Raw genomic sequence first — 22,219 nt, 5'->3', positions numbered from 1 at the left:
GCTACCATTTCTTGCACCCACTTGACGTTCAAAGTATTTGTCCACCCTCTGAGAAGCATCAGTCTGTCTTATATAATGCTTTAGCTTTTCAATACACCTCTGGTTGAACAAAATTCGCACTATGAAGATGGATGTCTCTTTGTCTGAATACAACAAGTCGCTGTATGTATCAAGTTCACTTTGAATGACAGTAAAGGTCAGACAAACTCCCCTCCGCTCTACTTTGGACGAGCTCCATGAAAACACAATGGCAGAGAGAGAGGCATTCAGGGCCCCTCGGCTCTGCAAAATGGGACACCAGAGAGGCTTTGATTTCACATCTCAGAAGATGCAAAAGGACAGAAGCTTGCAGTTGTGGGGTTAGAGCAGGAAGGGCGTGAGGACTATAACACCACATTCATCCCTTCAATTTAGTCTCTAACAATAGCACCGCAGCACTATTCATCAAGAGCAATGTGTGAGGCAGATGAGGGCAACCACACCTTAGAGAGCGATCGTCACTGTGATTAAACACAGAAAGGTGGAGCACTGTGTGCAAACAGCAGCTGGGAAAAAGGGACGTACCTATTTTTACCATGAAGACAGTCAACCTGGGTGTTATAGCTTTTACACAATGGCCGTGTCCACACAGCAGCTACAGTAGTTTGAAAGGAATCTTCACCGTGGACATTTTGTCAGTCATGTTGTATTCTCAGAGGCTTATTGGCTTATAAAATCACACCAGTTTTACCCTTTCTACGATATCAACAGCCACCGCTGAAGTCTGATCAAAAAGCCACAGGTTTGGTTAGCAGGAAAAACAATGCCACAATTGAAATTTCGCCTGAGGACAGATAACGTTACACAATCTTTCTCATTATTTACAATAAAGGACAAAGCTCAGTGCTGTGATGCATCCGAGATGGATCCAACCTAAATGACAAAGTGGTTTCAGTGCCTTTTTAAAAACGCAAATTGGCATTAAAAAAATGATTCATATTACTGTTTTGTGATCTGCCACTATCAGATCTGCTATTGTTATTGTTGGTTGGGTCTCGGCACAAAAACTACTGGTTTTAATAGTAGTTGGGTTTTGCAGCTCAGTTTGTTGTATTGGGAATAGACGTAGACGATGTGCCATCACTCCCTAACAAAAGGTTGTTTGAGGGTGTCAGAAAACTCTTAATCCTCTAATTCCTTCCAGAAGACACAAATGTATGTATGCAGAGTAAAGCTTTCGATTAAAGTTTTGGAGATTTAATTAACAGAAAAGCAGAAAGTGTTACATAACTGATCTCAAGAAAGACGATTAAAGGTGGGAGGGAACAGCGTTGAATAAATCATATACCGCTGAAAGTGGCCCTGAATATTAAACATTAACCTGAACCTCGACTGATAACGGGCCTTCAGAAGCAAAAAAGAAAATACTTAATGGATCTATCATGAAATTTTAAAAGCGCTGCTAATCTCCAGAGGGTGAGGTTGTTAAAAGCAAGGAAGGAAATAACCAGGGATGACTCACACGCCGGGGCCGAGGACAGCGCGTGTATGGGTGGAGAACGGACAATATGTGGAGGTGGAGGAGAGTCAGAGGTCTGCTCTAAAAATAATTCAACAAAATAAGCGCTACCACTTGAGAAGCCCACCTTCCTGTGACACAATCATTTTCCGCAGCATCTTTGTGTGCATCAAGGGAAGAATGATTAATCTGCCGATATTTATACTGACTAGAGACGCGGAACATTGGCTACCAGCAACTTCAGTCCAGAAATAAATCCTTTCTTTAGCTAAATGTTTGTGTGTGCAGAGCGGAGTAGTGAATAGGTGCATAGAAACACTGGGGGTAGTTCTGGACACTGAAATAGGCAGATGGCCTTCAGAGAGCTCAAACAGATAAGGTGAATGCCAGAGACACCCTGTTCATTTCTGAGGACAAAAGGAAGCTCCGGGCAGCTGATAATGTGTTCAAGAGGAAGTGGAGGAGGATGGAGAAAGAGGAGCAGAGCGTGGGCACAAGGGAATTCAGGTTCTCTGACAGTTTAGTGAAGCCTCAGAGCTGTTAGGCCATAGTAACAGAGGATGGATGGCATCTGTAAGACATCCAAAAAGTACTGCTGCTTAGTTAGACTATGTGTGGTTGAAGGTGAAATTAAAAAGAGGCAATTAAGGCATTTGTTCACAGGTCATACCTACTGTACGTCTCTCAAAAACGAATAATACTTGTACAGTAACTAGACTGTTTATTTGTGTGACATGAACAACACCCTACCAAGCTGCTTAACAGTTTTAGTCTCAGTTCACTGTGACTTCTTCAGTCAGTTCCTGTGAGCATGTTTTCACAATTAACCTTCGCTGAGCAAATACAGAATCAATTTGACTTTGTTATCCTGATTAATTTATTTAAACAGGTCGGTTTGTTCAAAGAACTGCAGCCTTACCTCAGCTGCCTGAAGAACTGCAATTACCCGATAGTAGTTTCTAATTTTTAAGGCTAAATAAACATGCCTAAGATGCTCCCTGTGAATGTAATCATTCAGAGGAGTGCTTACTGTCAGAATGAACAGCGAGAGGAGATATAGCTGATAATCCAATACAGCTGAGCTATTACTCTTACTGTTATGTTGATTAAGAGCATTGGATTTAATCAGTTCTGTCTTAATCAAATTCATTGTTTTCTGTAATAGATTAGATTAACTGATCAAAGGGAAGGACACTGGTAGCTTTATCATCCATTTGTCCCCACTGGCGTCTGTACATTATACTAATACTGATGTATAGTAACAGGGTTGATCTTTGTTTGAAAGAAAGAAACTTTGAATGGCTGCTGCTTTGGTGCTGAGTGGGTTTATCAGGGTTTTTTTTTACTGAGAACAGTTGCTTGCTGAGGCTGGAAGCAAAGCTGATAAGAACAGTCAACCACACTATAAAAGTTATGGACAAAACAATGAGGTGAAAAAAAAAAGATGCTCCATAGAGTTATGGGTAACTGCAGAGTTGTATAATAATTCTCTGTAGATTCATCAAAGAAACCCCTTTCACATTACACATAGTCCATTCTTAATCTAAAAAATATTTATTATATTATATTTCTCATAGTATAAATATTTAATCATATTTGAACATATGTTCAATTTTTGTCCCCAAATATAAAACTAAGGAAGGAATTATGGTTATGGTAATGCCAGTTTTTCTGTATTACAGGCAGCCTGGATAAAACTCTCAACGTTTGTCTGAGGAATTAATAATTTACAACTTCTGTGTCTCGCTTCAGTAGGTTCCTGTCTTTGCCAATCCCCAAAAATTTCCCACCTCATCCTCAACATACTTCACCACAGCATTTTCCTTTCTCTACCTCAAAGATAACACACATCTGAAGCTTCTCCACAGCAACCCGAAATGGCCCTGAAACTACTTTTTTTAAACTTTTTTTACTACTACTTTTTGATCATTTCAATTCTGTCATCTAACCACATGATTGAATCTGGTGTAGTGTTGACGCACACGGCCCTGTTGCACTGTTGCTAAGGCCTACTTGACTTTTCACCCACATGGCAGCAAGATGAGCTCCGAGTCTGAGCTCAACACAAACTGAACAAATAAGCACAATTTGCAAGAATAAAGTCTTATGTAACGCACCCGAGTTCATAAAAGTTACTTAACGTTCTTTACAGCAGACACACCTCATCTGAACATTCGCATCGCTCCAGTCGCTCTGAAAGCCACTCGTGAACCTTTTCGTATCTCTTATCTAAAAAGACTCAAATCTGCCTTTGACGCGCTGATTAGAGCTCTTGTACCACAGGGTAATGCATTCGATGAGTCATACCTTATGGCTGCTTACTGGGTCCAGCACGCAGAATGTAATCAGGGGAGTCAACCAGCCAGCCAACTTCACAGCTGTGGGCTCTCTCAGCTGTCAAAGGCCAAAGATGTGCCTGGAAACCCGAGCAGCAGGATGAGTGACTGTCCCTGTGCCTCTGCATCCCGCTAATTGCTCGGCGGCGTAGAGCGAGGAGCTATGCACAGAAAAGCCTGATGGATGTTATTTAATTACTTCCCAGCACTTTAATTTCCTCGAGCAGGCATCACAGGAAGTTGATTTTGGAAGCAGCACCATAATGGCAACAGTGATTTGAGTGTAAAAGGTTGGCCGTGCCATCTTTCAGCAGGGAGCCTGTTTCAAAGTCATTATCAGGGGCTCACAATGTAATATTGTTAAAATCATTTAGACACATGCTGTTACCTTGTACATTGTCTTTTTCCTACACAGTATTACATTAAAGGGAAGTAGAGGCCCATAATACGGTACAGTTTTATACAAAATGCCTATTCAAATGACATGCTTGCTAAAATGTACCAAACATAAGTCCTGAATCACCAAGATGTCTTTTTGATCATTGTCAGATTTTGGGAGGGGATTTTTGAGGCTTTCTCGCATTTAACCTTTAACCTTTTCAACAGTAGAAGCCAGTCCCAATGTTACTGTTCTTGGGGAACCTCTTTCAGGGGACAGAGTCCCTGCTGTTCAAGCAGACACTATATTCTTCACTAATACAGTGTAAGTCAGAATGAATTTAAAGGTTGGAAGACAAGCTATCAATGTTGCCATTAGAAGGGTTGAGCTACATTAGAGGGAAAAACTCAGAATGACTTGGTCACCATTTGTTGAAGGCCCACCCCTCCCACCCTGTCCTGTGTGTGACTGGTGAGTGTCAGTGATACAACAGTGACTGTGTGACTGCTGGGGGAAAATGCCATATATAACTAAGTGATTGCCTTGTATATTTTGCACCATTTTGTCAATTTTTTAAATTTCATTTTCAATTTATACTTTATTTATACTATATTATCATACTTTACTGTGGACCACTTTAAAGGTTGGATGAGGGGGAGGGTGAGTGAATTGAAACTGCAAATTATAAATAAATATTTTACAAAGAAAAATGAAACATCAGCCTCATTGAAATGTTAGCCCTCATACTGTAGGTTCCTCAGCCAGGAAGTATTTACACTATATTATGTAATAAGCCATTTTCATATCAATAAGCGTCTTTTTCCTGTCTAACACAACAGTGAATCATCAGCGGGGAAAATGGAAATGCAGTGCAGAGGTAAAGTGAAAGTAATGTGTTTCCCTGCAGCAAAGGATTATATAGACGAGAGATGACTAGAACCTTTTTATATGTTGAATAGGAAAAAAGGCAGTTCCAACTGGTGCTCCTGCCAGTTAGTGCTTTCACGGTGAAGGTCCATATTTTGGTCCACTAACACATAAAGTCTTTGTTTCAGATTTAATTTCAGGAAGACAACAGCTGACAGTCTGTTTGACAAGTGGTCAATAAGAAGTGGAGGGCAGAAAAACAACAGTAATTGTTTACACCTAAGACTAGACTAAAAATGGCTCTTCTCAGCCTAAAACAGTAGCTGTCAGACTCTCCGGCATTGTGTTTATTTTTGTGGCTTTGCCTTTGCCCGCCTGCCCTCTGAATGACTGTTTACATCATGCTCCAGACCCACACGTACATTAGGCTGATTCATGGTCCCTTCCCGGCGTTGGAGGTGGTAAACAGTAGTATTTCTGAGGCAGAGACATGTTGGCCCACACCTTTTGTTATTGTTCTGCTTTCTGGCTGAGGGGAGGCGGAATGTTTGAGGAGTGACGAGACGAGATGTTTTACGAGCCGGCGCTTCGCACCCCATAAAGTTAATTTCCCAAAAGACCATTCAACCATCTTTCAAAGCACACTATTCACTCTTTGTGAATTTGTGTTTTAACAGCAATAACCTATCCAGATTTTATTCATATCATATAATAAAGTCAGACAGTGACTAGAAAAAAAGAGTCACCGGAAAATTTTGGGATTATCTTTTTCTTCTTTTTTTGGGAGGCAGTGCAATAAGCTGTAAGCACAAAATTTGCAGCTTATAACTTTAAAGGGTAGACTCTGGAGTTTTTGACCACTGGTAGTACTATGGAGCGCTAACAAAGATGAGGAAGAAACTGCAAACAAAAAAACAATGCACAGTTTAAAATATTCAGAATATAATCCTTGCAAATATTCTCATGGCATCTTTAATATGGTGAACATCTTAGCAAACAGTTGCGTATTTACACTGGCCAATTTGACATGGAACACCATGAGCATTCAGTCATGTCTCTGTCAACGTCGTATGGCCAGTATTCACTCTCTGTGAAGAGAGACTGACAGACTTTTAGCTCTGTTTTGGTCTCCACCAGCTCTTCAGGGAAATATCTGACCTCTGATGTACAGCACAAACTACTCTATTATATGAGTCAATCATAGTCAAATAAAATAATTACAGATATGTCATGGGACAGAGTATTGAGTCTATTTTGAGTCTAATTTTGCCAGTTTTATTTTATGAGGTAATTGTGTGTGGGAGTATTTGCTTGAGTGCATGTGTGTGTGTGTGTGTGTGTGTGTGTGTGTGTGTGTGTGTGTGTGTGTGTGTGTGTGTGTGTGTGTGTGTGTTTAGCAGTGACCAAGTTGGGGGTACAGTAATTGGACAAATGTATCTTATTTCCTAACCTGAGTTTCCCTCCACTGAGTCAATAAACCAAAGTGCCAGAACAACCAAACTTAAGCTAATACACTCTGCTTTTTATTAGAGCTATACTGCTCCATAGGAGTCCAGGTCAGACCATCGCGAAGGGCCCAGCAAACCCCAAACGACGCCAAGACACCCTGCAGGTCTGCTCATGCTCGTTAGGAACAAATTTTTTCCACCCAGCAGGGGAACAAACAGCTTCTGGATGTGAATGATGACCACTAAAGGCCAAATACACTGTTGCCAAACAAAAATAAGAAACAGTAGCATCACCTGAACACTAACTCACAGGAATGCTGTGATAGGTTTGACTGATCAGGGTTGTTCAAGATAAATACAGATGTTGTTTTAAGTTGCCAAGTTAGCAGAGATCTTGGATCCCTGTATCGTTCATTCTTTGTTTTTTCTGTTTCAAAACTAAAATCGGAAAAATGAAAAAAAAAAACAGGGTTGTTTTTCTGTTTTAAAACCAAACTGAGTAAATCAAGTTTTTGTTTTGTGTGATAATTTATTTGTGTTGGACTCAGACTTGTACCTACTGGTGCGTCTATAGTTTTTCCATCCCACTTTTTCCAACACTACCCTAGGACGAAAGCCTTGACAGCATATCAGCTACAGCAGCTTGAAAAATAGCGCCATGGGGCACTGAATTTAATGAATTTACTGTTTATCAGACTGTTGAGTAATGGGACGTGAAGCTGTATGACTATGGGTTGACAGTTTGAGCTTAGCTCTTGTTGTGTCTGTGTTTTTCTGACAGTTGGTTTGTAAAATAAACTGATACAGCAGATTGTGAGCTGCAGTTTCCCCGGTAAACACTCTAACCCCTTTGATTGTCACAGTCCCTCCTACCCGGCCTGCTGCTGCTCAGGGTCACTCCTCCAGAGCCGCTTTTTGCTGCCAGAGTATCTCAGGGCTACGCAGACATGAGATTAGACAGGTCGGGTGGCTGCAGGGAGGGCTGCCACTAAGTTGCCCTGCCACACACACTATGGTTGGAAAAACAAGAAGCGCAGCCAGGAATACGTAGTTTCAGCGGCGGCAGGGTGGGAGACAGACCGTCCAGCATTGCTGCCAGCAGGTACCGGTCCAGGTTTGGAGATGGGTCTGGGTCCGACCCAGTGGAGAATGAAGCAAAGTAGTGCTCAGTGTGTATGGAGGGCTAGGGGCCAGGGTATGACGGCAGCATGCCCTGCAGACAGCCAGAGAAGAGCAGCACAAACAAAATAACACACAACTAAAACAAAAAAATAGAATTTTCCAGTTTTGGTTTTAAAACAGAACACACAAAAACAACCCAGTGTTTTGGTTTTAGTTTTGGAACTTTAAAACCAAAGAACGAGCAAGAAACTGATCGTCTTGTCACCATTTTGCAATGTTCAGTGTGTACTATAGGACACAATAAAAGAGAAAGTGGTTTATGGTTATATGCCGTATTTCTACTGCATGGTATTGTTCGACTCTACTCGCTTTTTTTTGGTCCTGGCGAAACCACCACAGATCACTGATTGGTCAAAAGGAATCATCAATAGAATTGTCACTACTGTTTCATGGACATCCTGCATGCTGACCGCAAATTGCAACCGTAATTTTTTTATTCTCGTCTCTTTTTAAAACAAAACCAAGCCCTGGTCGCTTGACAAAGTATAGACATTCTTATTTTCAACTGCATCTGAAAGGATGCCAAAACAATAGGATATCTTCCATTGTTATTGTGTCATTGCTGCAGTGGAAAACAGAATCAATAAAAGTACCTAATAAAAAAAGCATGTCGAGTTGGACTGTACCATGCAGTGGAACCATGGTTATACATGGCAATGTTAGTCTGTTGGTTGGCCCTCCACTTTGGCCGTGGATGAAATGTCTCAAATATTGGATGGATTAAAATTTTGGGCAGAAATGAACAGTTCCCACACTGGTGATGCACTGACTTTGCTGCTAATGACTTCCACAGGTTGACATTTGTGGGTCTCAGGACATGATGGCTGATCGATCAGCCTTACTCAGGCAAGGTAGCAAAATAGTTTTTTGACATGTCTATAAAACAAAGGTTATAGAAATGTCAAAACACGTGAAATTGCACTGACGTCTATGGAAACTTCAGTTTTCCATCCCCTATAAAGAGGGCGTTTTTGAAAGTACCCATATGTGACGGTCTGGTCTATTGAGGAGTAGGCTGATTCATTAGCATGTGTGGGCCAATAAAAGGCTATGTTTAGATGAGAGCCATCTATTGTTGAAAGGATCACTGGGGCTATATATATGTATATGTACTATTCTGCTATGCTTTTATGCGTAAATCAAGGGTCCACTTGAAAATCAAATGTCCACATGTAAAGGGAGGCAGTGGGTTGAAGAGAGTTTTCCAGTAAGCAAACGTGTTCATCACAAGAACTAGACCACAAGTTGGTTGAAAAGTAGCATAGTTTTTTGGGTTCTTCCACAGACATCAGGTCAGGAAACAAAGACCTGACTGTAAGGGTAATTTCGGTATTTTTCAACCTGGACCTAAACCTGGCTCTCATGTTTAATGGGGACAGCAAGTTTTGAATTTGTCCCAGCATTGAATGACAAAACTGGAGCCTGCAGTCGCAATACGGGCTGTAACATAGTCCTTATGGGCTATTGCGCACCATCACAGTATTTTGAACAAATTTCTGATTTCTGATTCTGACTTTCAGAAGTGGGCATCACTGTGCAGACTTACTTATGTGTGTACATAAGTTACGTCAGGTACGTAACGTAACTTAAAATGTTTTCCTAAACCTAACAAAGTAGTTTTTGTTGCTAATCATAACCAAACAGCAACAGTTTCACAACATTAAGGACGCAAGCTTTATTTTGAAAGTCTAACTCTGTATTGCATTTATTATTGCTAACTTGACCAGAAGTTGCGGACACTGCGTGTTTATTCTCGCTAACTCAACCGTGGAGCCCTGCATGTCCAGAAATGACGTTAGGGGGTTACCTGCAGAGACGGCCACTGACCAAGCTGCAGTATTTGACGTGTTGGAATGAGTTGTGTATGGAGTGCTGAGGTCACAGTTGGGGCCATATCAGCCCGTGACCTGGTTTTATATCGGCAAAGCAAGATGCAGTGTAGTGCACTTTAAACTGGTTATCTGTTTTTTCCTCAGCAATGATTGTTCTGAGTGATCTTTCTGCTGCTGTGAAACTAGATAGGAGGTAAACATATTCTTGCAAGTGTTCAAATTCAATGAACAAGAAGAAAATGAGCAGTAACATACAGTAATGCCCGAAGCCAACATTAACCTAATCAACCATTTCTAGTATTTTCAGTGGAGAACATTTGGTTAGCAGCCACAGAGCAGAAAGCAACAGTAAAACCTGAGAGGAAAAGAAGAAATGACGGCAGTGGTGAAGGATTAGGGCAGATGACAACTCATCAAGATGAATGACAGGTTTTGGAGAGAGGGGAGGAGATGGGCAGGACTAACAGTTCGCTTCTTAGTTCAAGGAAATAAGTCACAGACTGAAGGCCTCTGTTCCTTGAACAAGGTTTCAGATGAGCATGTCAGACACCGTCAGCCTCACTGCCATGGTTTACAACCGCACTCCTTCCAGCTGAAGGTTATAAACTTCTCAGTCATTATACTTTTCAGTACAGTACTTGAGTTGACCTCCTCAGGCATTTTAATGGCCTCCTTCAACATGGAAGAGATCCCGAAGCATGTTTTCCAACAGCTGATTGCTACGCAGAGGCAATCTGTCTTGATTTGCAGCCGGCAGGAAACATATGGTCCGTGTTATTGTGTTAGCTACTGGAGAAAACATACAAGGCCAGCTGAGGCCGAGCTGCTGCAGCTTATAGCTGAAACTAAATCATAATGACTCAACTGAGTTATCAGTGGGAGTGAAGGTATTTAAGCCAGCGCAAAAACAACCTCCTACTGTAATGTTGACAACACAAACTAACTGAGCATGGAAGGAATTACTGCAAGTATAAAAATACTGACAGGATGATGGAGGAAAACATTAGAAAGCAGAGGTTGTGGTGAGACGCTCAGTGGAAACGTAAATGAGGCAGAAAGAGGTGAAACACACTCCATGAAACCTGCAGATACACAGCAGCCACATTTAAGCCTTTTAAATATCGATTAAAAAGAGTGTAATCTGTCAATTACACAAACTTTAAAATATTTGAAAGTGTTATCAAGCCGCAGATAGAGCGAAGCCTCTGTAAGAACCCATCTGTGATAAATACAAACACATTTACCTGACTTGCCCACCCCCGCTCTGCCGAAGACAGCCAGCTTCACCTCGGGGCTTTTGGCCATGACAGCAGCTGCAGCCAGCGAAGATCAGCGAACCAATCAGTGAGCTCTGAGGTCAGCCATCCATCCTCTCGTCCAGACAGGAGGAAGCAGCGTCTGAGGAAACATGTAGGACAAGTCGATATGTTACAATTCAGTTTAGTACAACTTCTTAGTTGCATATCATTTCAAATGCTGCATTTTCCTTTTTGTTGGTAATATATTTAATTATGGTATTTCTACTTTTAGCTCTGCAAAGGATATGTTACCTCCACCATTTGTGAGTCATGCAGTAATTTCTCAGCAAGCTGCTGGGCTCACATTATCAGAAGTGTCAGGCCATGAATGACGGGACTGAAAAAGGCTTATAGCCAAGTATATCAGAGCAGAGCGACCCTGGGTTCTAGAAACTAGGTTTGTATACTACAATTTAGTTTTTACAAAAATGTTTTGCAGGAAAGGTAATAGTCGCCTTAATTATGTCAGGGAACATATTTCTGAGTGAGGAAAGAGTTCTTCTTCTACCCCGCAGAAGTCTTATAGGGAGGTGGGCATAAAGGAACAGAGAACTTTGACACCAGAGACTGGGGTTCACATATGGTTAGATTTGGGCAGCAAAAGCACTTAGGCTAAGGTTAGGTAATTTCAGTCTGGATCTCAGTTAAATATAAGTGAAGCAAATATGTTGGAATAGCAGCATGACACAATCTAGAAAAGAGGCTGAAACACAGTGAGTACATTGTTCCAGTGAGGAAGGCAGTATCAGTACGGGGACTGAGGCGAGTTTTAGTAACAGCCAATCAAAAAAAGTATCCAAAGTTCCACTAGTATGAATATACATCACCTCAAAAATGAATATGTAGAACTCAAAATACGCTTCCACGTCCATGTCCCTTTTTTAAATCTGATTCCCAACTCAGGAGCCATGACATCTATGTTCACACATAACAGAGGTTTTCTAAGCGAGCAAAGGAGGCTCAGTGAAAAAATCTAACATTATCAAATGAGATAACGTAGAATAGCCCTATGTGTATGTGATAGTCTGAAGTTATGTCAAACAGCAATATTATATCTTTGCTCAATTGTTGAGTGTCTATGGGATCAGACAACATAATCATGATCCATCCAGCAATGGAGGGAAACTAAGTAGGACTGAGGGGGAACTTTTTTCAAAGTTTGTCTAAGAAGAGGCCTACGGTCTCAGACTTGAATCCCCTGCTTTAGAAGACAATAGTATCTGTGAACAGTTACACACTGCACTTAAAGGACTAGTTCAATACTGATTAATATTTAAGTATTAATCATATGAACTGTTATTTAAACGTAATCTGATGCAAAGCAGAAATGTGGAACAGTCCTTTGTTCTGTTTTGTCACATTGTAATATACAGTGTATGTGATATCAGAGAGGTATATCCTTTTTTATAGTGATTTCAGGCCTAAAATAACATGACTTGTAGTGCCATCAAGAATGTTTTTATTTTCTCCTGTTACCTATATGTCCTGCCTTAACCACAGAATAAGTATCCACTTATTTTACTTAAATAAAAGCACCCACATTGGGCTAGTCATGGGCGATTGTGCCGCAGGCTGATGTGAAATGCACAGTATATGTCAAATGAAACACCGCAGATGAAACAACACTGCATCCTTTCTGCTGTCGTCTGCCAGCTGCCCGAGATTTAATCAGCCGACTATTCATCAACAGGAGAGAAGACATAGAACGGTAACAAATCAACAGTGTTGGGCAAGTTACTTTTAAAAAGTAATTAGTTACAGTTACTAGTTACTTCTTCCAAAAAGTAGCTAAATTAGTTAATCAGTTACAAATTATAAAAGTGACTAGTTACTTCAGAAAGTAACTATTGCATTACTTTCAAGTAAATTTTTAAATGCTCAAATGTGACCCCACCTCCACCCCTCTTTAACGCAACTTAAAATACATGTGCATGTTCAATTATTTATGATAAATCTGAATATTATAACGAAATGGACACTTAATACAACACATTATTAACAGAAACAATGTACACAAATCTAAACTATTCTAGTGTTGCTGTGGGACAAAGTGAGACTAGCCAAATGCCATGTATGTAGATATTATGTTTATATAGTGGATCGATACAAATAACACAATAGATGTTTTGGAACTTTTGATATTTATTGCCCCTCAACAGGCCACAACTGGGCAAAATTAAATTATGCTTGTTAAGCACTATACCAAAAACAAATAACAAATATATACACTCTTTGTAGTGCAAATAAAACAAAAAACTAAACTTTGTCTACAGTCGTAGATATACTGCACTACTCGAAAAAGTAGAACAGTGTAACAATATGAGGTGCTTTCAATCTAACTGAAAAGTACAATGTATAGCAAAACTAAGGAATCCAAATATAGGTAATACATAAGAAATAAAAGATACATCTCCATAAAAATAAATCTCTTTCTCTGGCCATTGACAATCTCACTTCAAGAGGCTGCAGCCAGCCAACAAATACATCTAAATTAAATGATGCTCTTTAAGCAAAGTACCAAAAATGTATTCAAACAATATATACACTGTTTTTAGTGCAAATGTAATAAGATGCAACACAACTCGCCATACCTGTCTGGCTTTCGAACACCCGCCCAACTCTACCTCTGATTGGCTTACCATAAAATTTAACTCAACCTCAGCCAATCGTCAGCATTTATGAGCTTGTCTCGTGCACTGCCCACTAACCAAGGAAGAACAGTAAAAAAAAGTCTTTGCCTCTCGGCTCAGAGATCTAGTTGGTCTGATGAAAAAAAACAGCTTCAATTATAGTAACACGCAGCATTTTTTGGCAGTAACGGTAACGGCGTTATTAAGATGGGAAGAGTAATCAATTAGATTACTCGTTATTTAAAAAAGTAACGCCGTTATTTATAACGCTGTTATTCCCATCACTGCAAATCAATAATGCTTTAAAGACCAAAGTGAGCAGCATGTAGTACAGAGACCGTGGTGTCAGTTGGGAGTTGTTGTTGACCTATCTGGGATTTTTCACGCAGGTATGTGAGAGATTTAAAGAAAGAAAAAGAGCAGAAGACGGAGAGAGCGGGGGAGCGTAGAATAAAGCGCGCACAGAGCTAAAGTCATCTATTCAAAAGGAAAACACAACCGCGGCCCGTTAAAACAACCACGCACAGGTCTGTTTAATGAGAAAGCAACCCACTGTGAAGTTATCTCACCAGGTCATTGATTCTAAACGTCTGCTCCACACACACTCTGTTTTTCTCCAGGCGGCTCTCCCAACTTTTAATCCAAACAAACAGACAACAGATAGAATCTAAGTGAAATCTATATCTTAATGATTCCAGATGAATCCTAGGATATACCGACACAAGAATAGCGCAGATAATACAACAGCAAACACGCAAGAATGAGACTCATGTTTTTGTTAAATTTATGCAGAGGTGGCAGCAGCCTGCTAAGAAAGCGGGTTTGTAACTAGAGGGTGATGGATTTGAAGCACAGTGCTCGTGTTTTCCTCTGGAGTGTCACAACAGAAAAACCTGACTATAATACCACAGTAGAGACGTGTGTCATCACCCTTGTCGACCTGACCTTTCGTGCAGCTAAAACACAGTGAAAACCACAAGTCAAAGCCTCAATTGTCAGTGACTATTACTCAAAATTCAACAAAAACACACTTGGCTGTGTTTTGTTGCCTTTTGTTCCTGCTTGCGACTGGAAAACAAAACGCTGTCATATTTTCTTGCGTGTGTTGCATTGTTGAGATGTGGCCACTGGCTGAGAAGACTGATGCCACTCTCATTTCTGTACAGTAAATATGTAGCTATTACCAGCAGCTGCTTGGCTTAGCTTAGCATAACGACTGAAAAGACTGGGAAACAGCTCCAGCTCTGTCCAAAGGTAACAAAGTTCTCCTACAAGTTCTAAAGCTCACTAGTTAACCCGGTATGTCTCGTTTTGTTTAATCCGTACAAAAACTTGAGTGTTAAAGCGTCACCCTGTGGTTTTATGGGGGGGGGGTCACTTCCAGTGTCAGTCTCTGCACATAGGGCTATGACTTTTGTTTGTTTAATCTGTACAAAAACAGAAATGTAAAAATGCCAAGTGGTGGTTTTACGGGGAGTAATGTGCTGAATAGTGGGTTAGCGGTTAGATCACCAGCCATCCTTGCCAAGGACCTCCTACGTCACAATGCTGCTTCAGTCTGTTAGCATTAGTAGTGTCGAAGCACTGACACTGAGCACCTGTAAGAATAACATGAAGAAACAAATAAAAGCCAATCCAGATAAAATTAAAATTGCATGCTGGTCAAGTGAGTGCTATTTACCTGTTTTGGAGGTATAAAACTTACATGCTAACTTTCATTGGCAAGATACAGTTCTGCCAGAAAGAATTTCTTTTGCCTCAAACTGTCTGATCATTGACAGCATTTAATGTTTTTTTATAAGAATAATGAATAAATCTTGTCAAACAACTACACAACAAAATATCTGGCTATCTAAAGCTAATTTATTTCAAATCATAAGATAGGCGGTTCGATCCCCGGCTCCTCCTGCTGCGTGTGTCAAGTGTCCTTGCGTAAGATACTGAACCCAAAATGGCTCCCAGTGATGTACATCAGTGTATGAATGTGTGTGAATTAGTTAGTTTCTGTTTGCGATGGCCTTTCCACCACAACGTGTGTGAAAGGGTGAATGTAGCATGTAGTGTAAATGCACTTTGTGCGGTTGGAAGACGAGAAAGGCGCTATACATATACAGTCCATATACCATCCATTGTATTGTGTTACACACAATAATGAAACACTCCGTAAGTGATCAAAGGTGACAGAAAACTGGCTTCCAAACATGCCTGGCAGTTGTGAGAACCTATATACAGTATAGTGTGTTTGTGAAGTGATCCATCGTCAGTCGCTGTTGTGTAAATTTAACCACACAAGAAAATGTCCTCACTCATCCCTCTGTTAATGGTGGAAATGAGATATAGCAAGAAAAATGGGAGAAAACCAAAAACAGACGTTCAGTCGACCCTGTCTGGATAAATGAAAGCTGAAAAATGTGTTTGTGTGTGTGTCAGTGCCAGAAACATGTTAGCCAGCTTCACACTGGTTGAAGTTATGAAGTGGCAAACTTCCACCGCTTTCCTTCCTCATCTACTGCAGCACACACACACACACACACACACTCCGCTAACCTTTTCCCCATTTGTACCAACACACACATGCCCATATACGGTGTGGCTGTGTGCCGCTTGGTGTGGCTCAAGTGGAGGTCGATCATCCATCTCTGTCTCTCTCTGAGCACAGGTCATTATGGCACCGCCAGCGTCTTTAAATATTTTCTTTATCATTATTAATGTGGACTCCACTTCCACCAAACAGACAGAAAAGTCAAAACAGTGCATGATATTGTAGTCCTGTTGCAATGGTAGTTTGGTTAGTTTGAGGTTCTGAGCATTTATGCAATGGCGATGGTCTTTTTCCATCTGAGGTGAATCAGCTGTCGACCATGCAGTGTAAGACACAACGAATGCTTGGTTAGCTCTAAGTTCTCCAGGTCCAGGTCCAGATTTACTTTTCACTAGTGATTTATAATGGTTTTGGAAGGCACAGACAAATTATGTTGTAGTACAACCAATCAGAGCAGAGAAAGATGGAAAGACGCTTTCGGCTGGTGGCTTGAAAATATTTGATTGTTGAGTCTCATTCCCAGCATCGGTATTTGACCACCTGGGAATGAGTCTCAACAATCAACTATCTTTCTCAGCTCTGATTGGTTGTTTTCATTCAGGCCCGGTGGATTCTTGCAAACGCCATTAGGAGCACGAGAACGAGCAAGAAGAATCAGATTTTTTCACAGATCATCTGACTCATGTACTACTGTCAAGATTCAGTGAACGTTTCAGCAAATGTCACAAAAAGTTAATTTATAAAAGTTACCTACTGCAGCTTTAAACATACAAAATATAACATGTCAATCAGGTGTTCATAGTTAGATTTCATTACCTTTGGACAGAGACAGGCTAGCTGCTTCTCCCCGTTTCCAGTCTTTATGCTAAGCTAAGCTTCATATTTACATATACATACAGACATGAGAGTCGTATCTATCTTCTCGTCTAATTCACGGAAAGAAAGAGAAAAACTGTATTTCCCAAAATGTCAAACCATTCCTTTAAAAAAAAAAGAAAAAGCATAATTCTGTGGTGTGGACGAGTCCAAAACATATAGCTATGGGTGCCCGAATCACACCCACATCTGCTGCTCGGATGGAACCTACAAAGAACCAGACCAATCTGCTAACTGCCCGTCATTTAAAATATTTATACACTTCAATGTCACTATAAATATATGAGTTTAGTGTCATGCATGATAACACAACTGTTCACATATTCTGTCAACCTTTCAGCACCAGAAAACTTGTTTTGCAGAGGACAAAATAGCCACATATGTCTGAATCTATTTTTACGTTTAGCTTTAAAATCAGTGGGTTCGTGCAAAATGTTCTTGCAACAGCAGCCACAGGTGTAAGAGATTGAATCACCCTATAGGAGAGAGTGTGGAGGGAATGTCATCAGTCAGTTTTTGGAGTACATTGTGTAGAATGTAAAAAGAATATGAATGGAATAGTAGCAACCCACATAAACAGCTTGCACAGCTCTTTTCTATCATTAGATATTTTCTAACAGATGCCTTCCTGCCTCGTTTCTCGCTTTTCTGTTGTTGCTTTTTATCTGTTTTATATATATCGCACACATTACTTTGAGCGCACACACACACACACACACACACACACACACACACACACACACACACACACCACTCCAGTGTTCCCTCGCTCTCCCACGCAGCAGCAGGGAAACACCAGTGAGAGAGGAAGAAGAGGAACACACAGCAGTGTCTCCCTATCGACAGGGTCAATCTTCTTCACATTTTGCCATTTATGGCCTCCACCCACTCCACCCTCCATCCTGACTCTCTCTGTCTCTCATGCACCTCTGAAGCAGCTGCTAAAGTCAACACATCTGGAACTTTCTACTTGAGGACAGAAAGCGAGTTCTGCTGACTACGATAAAAAGTTCCAACTACAGTGCTACAGCACACACCCAAGACAACAAGAAACGGGTACATAGTGACAGAATTTCCATACTGGTCCAAGACAAAAATAACTTACCACAGTGCCACAGTGTCAACCCAAGAACTACATTGTTATAAGAATATTTTAAGAAAAGGCACATTCTAAATATACTGCTACAACAAAGATGCAAGACAAACATTACTGTACACCAGCGGGAGGTGATGCATTTAAAGGGGCAGTCTGACACACTTGTTTACCACCTTTGCATGGTAAGATGATCATTATCACCCTTATCTCATCTGCATCCAGTACAGAGATAGACATGCCATGGCGGGATTAACCGAGTTTAGCACAAAAACTGTTTGCATAGCTCCATCAAAAGAGAAAACTACACCTACAAACAACTCCAGAGCACAGATGTACATGTTGTTTCTTGTTGCAACATGTAACCATAATCTAACTCATATTTATTTTCTCAGCTGGCTGTAGTATCTGTATCGTTTCTAAATGGTCCGCTATGTTCACCAGATAGTTGCTAACTTTGCCTGTCCACAGTTTGGTGCTTGGCAGGTAGTGTACAGTGGGTTTTCAGAGGTTTTCACTGAAAACAACTTCCTGCAGAGGCTGGAAACTGAGCTGATGAGAGACTAAACCAAAATAGTTATGTTTTGGGCCATAATACAAAAACAATGAGCTGAAAGATGCTAAAATGCTCTGTAGAGCTGAGAAGAACTACACAGTCAGGTGATAATTTTTAAAAAAAGTGTTTTTGACAGATTCCTGTGATTTTGTCTCAATGCAGAAAATTTAAAATGAAATTCTCAACATTATGATCTACTGTAACAAAACAGCACCTGGCTGCAGACAAAATGGCGGACCTCGGCAGGAGCATGTGCAAAAGGCATGTACATTCCTTACAGCCGAAACCAATTGGATGGCAAACGAACGTTGCATTGTGTTTATGCTCTGAACTAGGCTAACAGCACTCCCTAATTTAGCAGCAGCTAAGGATGAGGTTGGTGCTACAGGCAGACTGTTGAGAAATATGTTGCCCTCTGAATCGGCATCGAATCAAATTCAAGAAGAGATTCCCACCCCTATCACACACACAGTCATCTGATCCATTGTTAACATGAAAATATTGATTATAGCAGCTTTAAGAAGAAGTAGAGGCGAAGTTTACGATAAAGGAATAATCCAAGTGTGACGCATCATTACGCCAGAGTAGCTCTCTCTCTCTCTCTCTCTCTCTCTCTCTCTCTCTCTCTCTCTCTCTCTCCCTCTCTCTCTGCACATTGAAATGAGTCAGAACAACCAGTCTGATCCCCAAGAAAAATGTGGATGTACACCTACACATATCATCATCATTCCAAATAACTAGTACAAACTGGATCGCAAATCAGAAGCAGTAACTACAGTGTTACAATAACAAGCACGAGATAATCCACTGCTACAGTACAAACTGAATACAACACATTGCAACTGTGCCAAGTAATAGCTAACTAGTGCTACTTTTCAGACTGAAGCCAAAGGGTACAGCACCAACTACAATGTAAACATCAAACACAAAGGATTCAAAGGATAAAATTAAATGAATGTGATACACATTCTGCTGTATCTACCCTAATGTCTACAGCTTAAGTGCCTCTGTGACTGAAACCAATGTCTGTTACCGTTGGGAAACAAAATAAAATTACCTTTCACCTTGAAATACATGAGATAGATGGTCATCATTTCAGATTATTATGAACCTGAAGCTCTTTCTAGTACCTGCAATTTATCCATGGACTGCTGCTCTATAGGGACCCCATCCAAACTATACTGCACGTGTATATTTTTTCCAGCCTGTGCCCAGCTGGGTTTTGTGTCATTTTTACCCTGAGAAATGAATCTGGGTGGTGGTTCTGTGGTTCAGGGAGATTACAGAGCTCTGAGCTCCAAACCATGGGAGGAGACCTGCTGCACCACAGGCTATAGAAAGACTGCAAACCACAAGCCTGTCATCAAAATACGTACAGTGAGCTGGTGCACTGCCTCTGGAGGGAAACCAGTGAAACCAGTGGGGAATAATGCTACAGTGTCTAATTCAAACAGACCAATGAATGTTTTAGTCAGGTTAAAATGGTTGTTTTGTTGTTTTTTATTTGGTAATCGGTAATCTCCAGTGATTCCACAGGTTGTTAAACGAAACTTCTCAGTCAGACAGCCCTCATGCTGATAGACTTTGGACCAGTGTGGCCCTGTTTAATCTAGTCTTCACTGCAAGCCCTCCTATCTGAGAAGATTGTCTTTCTCTGAGTCATTTGAGGAGGAAGAAGTATTCAAATCCTTTACTCAACACTACAGATACCACAATGTAAAATATACTTGGTTACAAGTAAAAGTCCTCTGTTTTACTAAATTAAAGAACAGAAGTATTTGCAACAAAATGTGGTTAAAGGTTCCCCGTGGAGTTCTTGTAAACATACAAAAGTTCTATTCACATTCAGTGTATTTTGTCACAATAAAAACAAAACAGTGACCCACTCATAAAAACATTGCTCCATCGCGCTACTACTGCTCAAAACTGAGTGTTATATTATTGTATTAGTGTTTTATATAGGTTTATGTTTTATTTATTTATTTATGATAGTAGATTTAAGTATCATAATGGCATTAAATGGAAAGTAATTAAGTACTTGAGTAAATGTACTTAGTAGCATTCCACCACTGTGAGTCATTAGCAGTGCATTTCATTGGGACCCATATACTGGAGACACTTTATCTTGATGTGTGCGTGTCCGCTGAGGGTTGCAGTAACTTGTTGTTTTCGGAGGACATTCGAGTTTCTGTAACCTTCTCAACCCCTCACTCCCTCCTAATGCTGATCTCAAGTCAAAGGAACAACAGTGATATCAAGCCCATCTTCATTTTTGCTGGCCTCCCACCCACAGCTTTCTTCAGGACCCCTGGGAGTCCCCCGAACCCCGGTTTGGCAAGCATCCGTGTAGGATATGCTGACTGACCCTAAATCCCATTGAGATTATGCAACACTGGGAGCTGCACATGAATGCCAATTACGTCCTCGAACCCAACAGGGGAAGGTGGAGGGGGACCGAGCAGCAGAGTGTGAGAAAACTGCATATTCATGAAGACTGAACTGGAGACACGCTCTTGTGGTTGTATTACAGGGGACATTATTATATTTAACAGCCCTGGTGACTGACTGGAAAGATTTGTCCAACTTTGAAAACGTTACAGTCATCATCTCACCTTACAGAAAACAATGAGACACTGTAGAACAGAACTGGACAGCCATCACAATAATGTCCATTTAAAGTCACATGAAAACCAGAAACACCTATGTCCCCATGTCCCCTAAATATCATCAATGCCGTAAGAGACATTTTAATCTCAGAGGAAACGGACAGAGTGTGCATGACCTTCCTCAAAGGTTTCATTCTGTCAGTAAAATATTAAACCTCCTGGCCTGACCACAGGTTTGATTTCATTCCCACAGCTCAGTGTTGCAGTGCTGTCTCCGAAGGGGACGCACATCACACGAAAACACCGGCAGCAAGACTCACCAGCGACGGTCGAATGCAGGGATGATCTCCCGGTGATGAAACGTTGATCAGGTAGAGAGAGAGGGGGGGAGAAAAAAAGTTGCCAGGTCCGCTGATCAAAATAACGATGTGTCTGACCTTCCCAGACGCTGATGCGGACGCAGCGCACCGCTGGGTGGAAGGAGAGAGACAATGTAGAGCTGGATGGACAGACGGGTGGATGGATGGACTGATCCCGTTCGGACAGACCGAGCAGCAGCTCTCACTGAGATGAATGAATCCCTGAAACGGAGGGTCAGTGGAAATATACGGAGCGGAGCAGCTGGAGTTCCCGACACTCTGCTGCCTCTGACCGCGCTGCTGCTGCATGCCGCTGCATGTCCACACCGAGGGCGGCAGCGGCCTCTAGTGGCAGGAAGCGAGAACACAAGCGCCTTCTCCAAGCTTTAAAAGAGGAAATCCACCAAATTAAACATCACATTGCACAATATTATAATGACCTTATTATTGCCCTGGCTGATTATATCTTATATCTTCTGATTTAGGATTAAGAATAAATTTAATTCAGTGAGTATAAAACCTAAATGTTCAATAACTAAACTCGCATAAAGGCAGACAGAACCTGCTGGCTCTGAAGTTGTGATTTTTATCTTTTGCTGGCCCTAGATAGTTAAGTTGTATATCCCAATGTTATGATACTTTTGCCTAAAGCTGAATATGACTTTGACCTCTCCTATGGTACCACTCCATCAGAACATTGATATGGTCATTGGGTAA

At 41.0% G+C, this 22,219-nt stretch overlaps 1 protein-coding gene across 2 annotated transcripts in view; it reads right to left on the bottom strand.

Annotated features, from left to right (window-relative positions):
• rerg (RAS-like, estrogen-regulated, growth inhibitor) overlaps positions 1 to 21,789 on the bottom strand; it is a 39,930-nt gene extending 18,141 nt beyond the window's left edge. Inside the window, exons 1-2 of one of the 2 annotated variants that reach the window (XM_051393108.1) lie at positions 21,464 to 21,789; positions 10,787 to 10,940 (exon numbers count right to left, since the gene is read on the bottom strand). In XM_051393108.1, the coding sequence (XP_051249068.1) occupies positions 10,787 to 10,847 (61 nt within the window). In that variant the 5' untranslated portion in view covers positions 10,848 to 10,940; positions 21,464 to 21,789. Of the gene's footprint in view, positions 1 to 10,786; positions 10,941 to 19,667; positions 19,756 to 21,463 lie in introns of those variants that run through there. The other variant, XM_051393109.1, reaches the window with a different exon arrangement.
• Between the last annotated feature and the right edge of the window lie 430 nt (positions 21,790 to 22,219).

The sequence above is a fragment of the Dicentrarchus labrax genome, unplaced genomic scaffold, assembly GCF_905237075.1.
Source record: "Dicentrarchus labrax unplaced genomic scaffold, dlabrax2021, whole genome shotgun sequence".
NCBI lineage: Eukaryota > Metazoa > Chordata > Actinopteri > Moronidae > Dicentrarchus > Dicentrarchus labrax.
The sequence above is the reverse complement of the archived record's forward strand: the minus strand, read 5'-3'. Positions and strand labels throughout refer to the sequence as shown.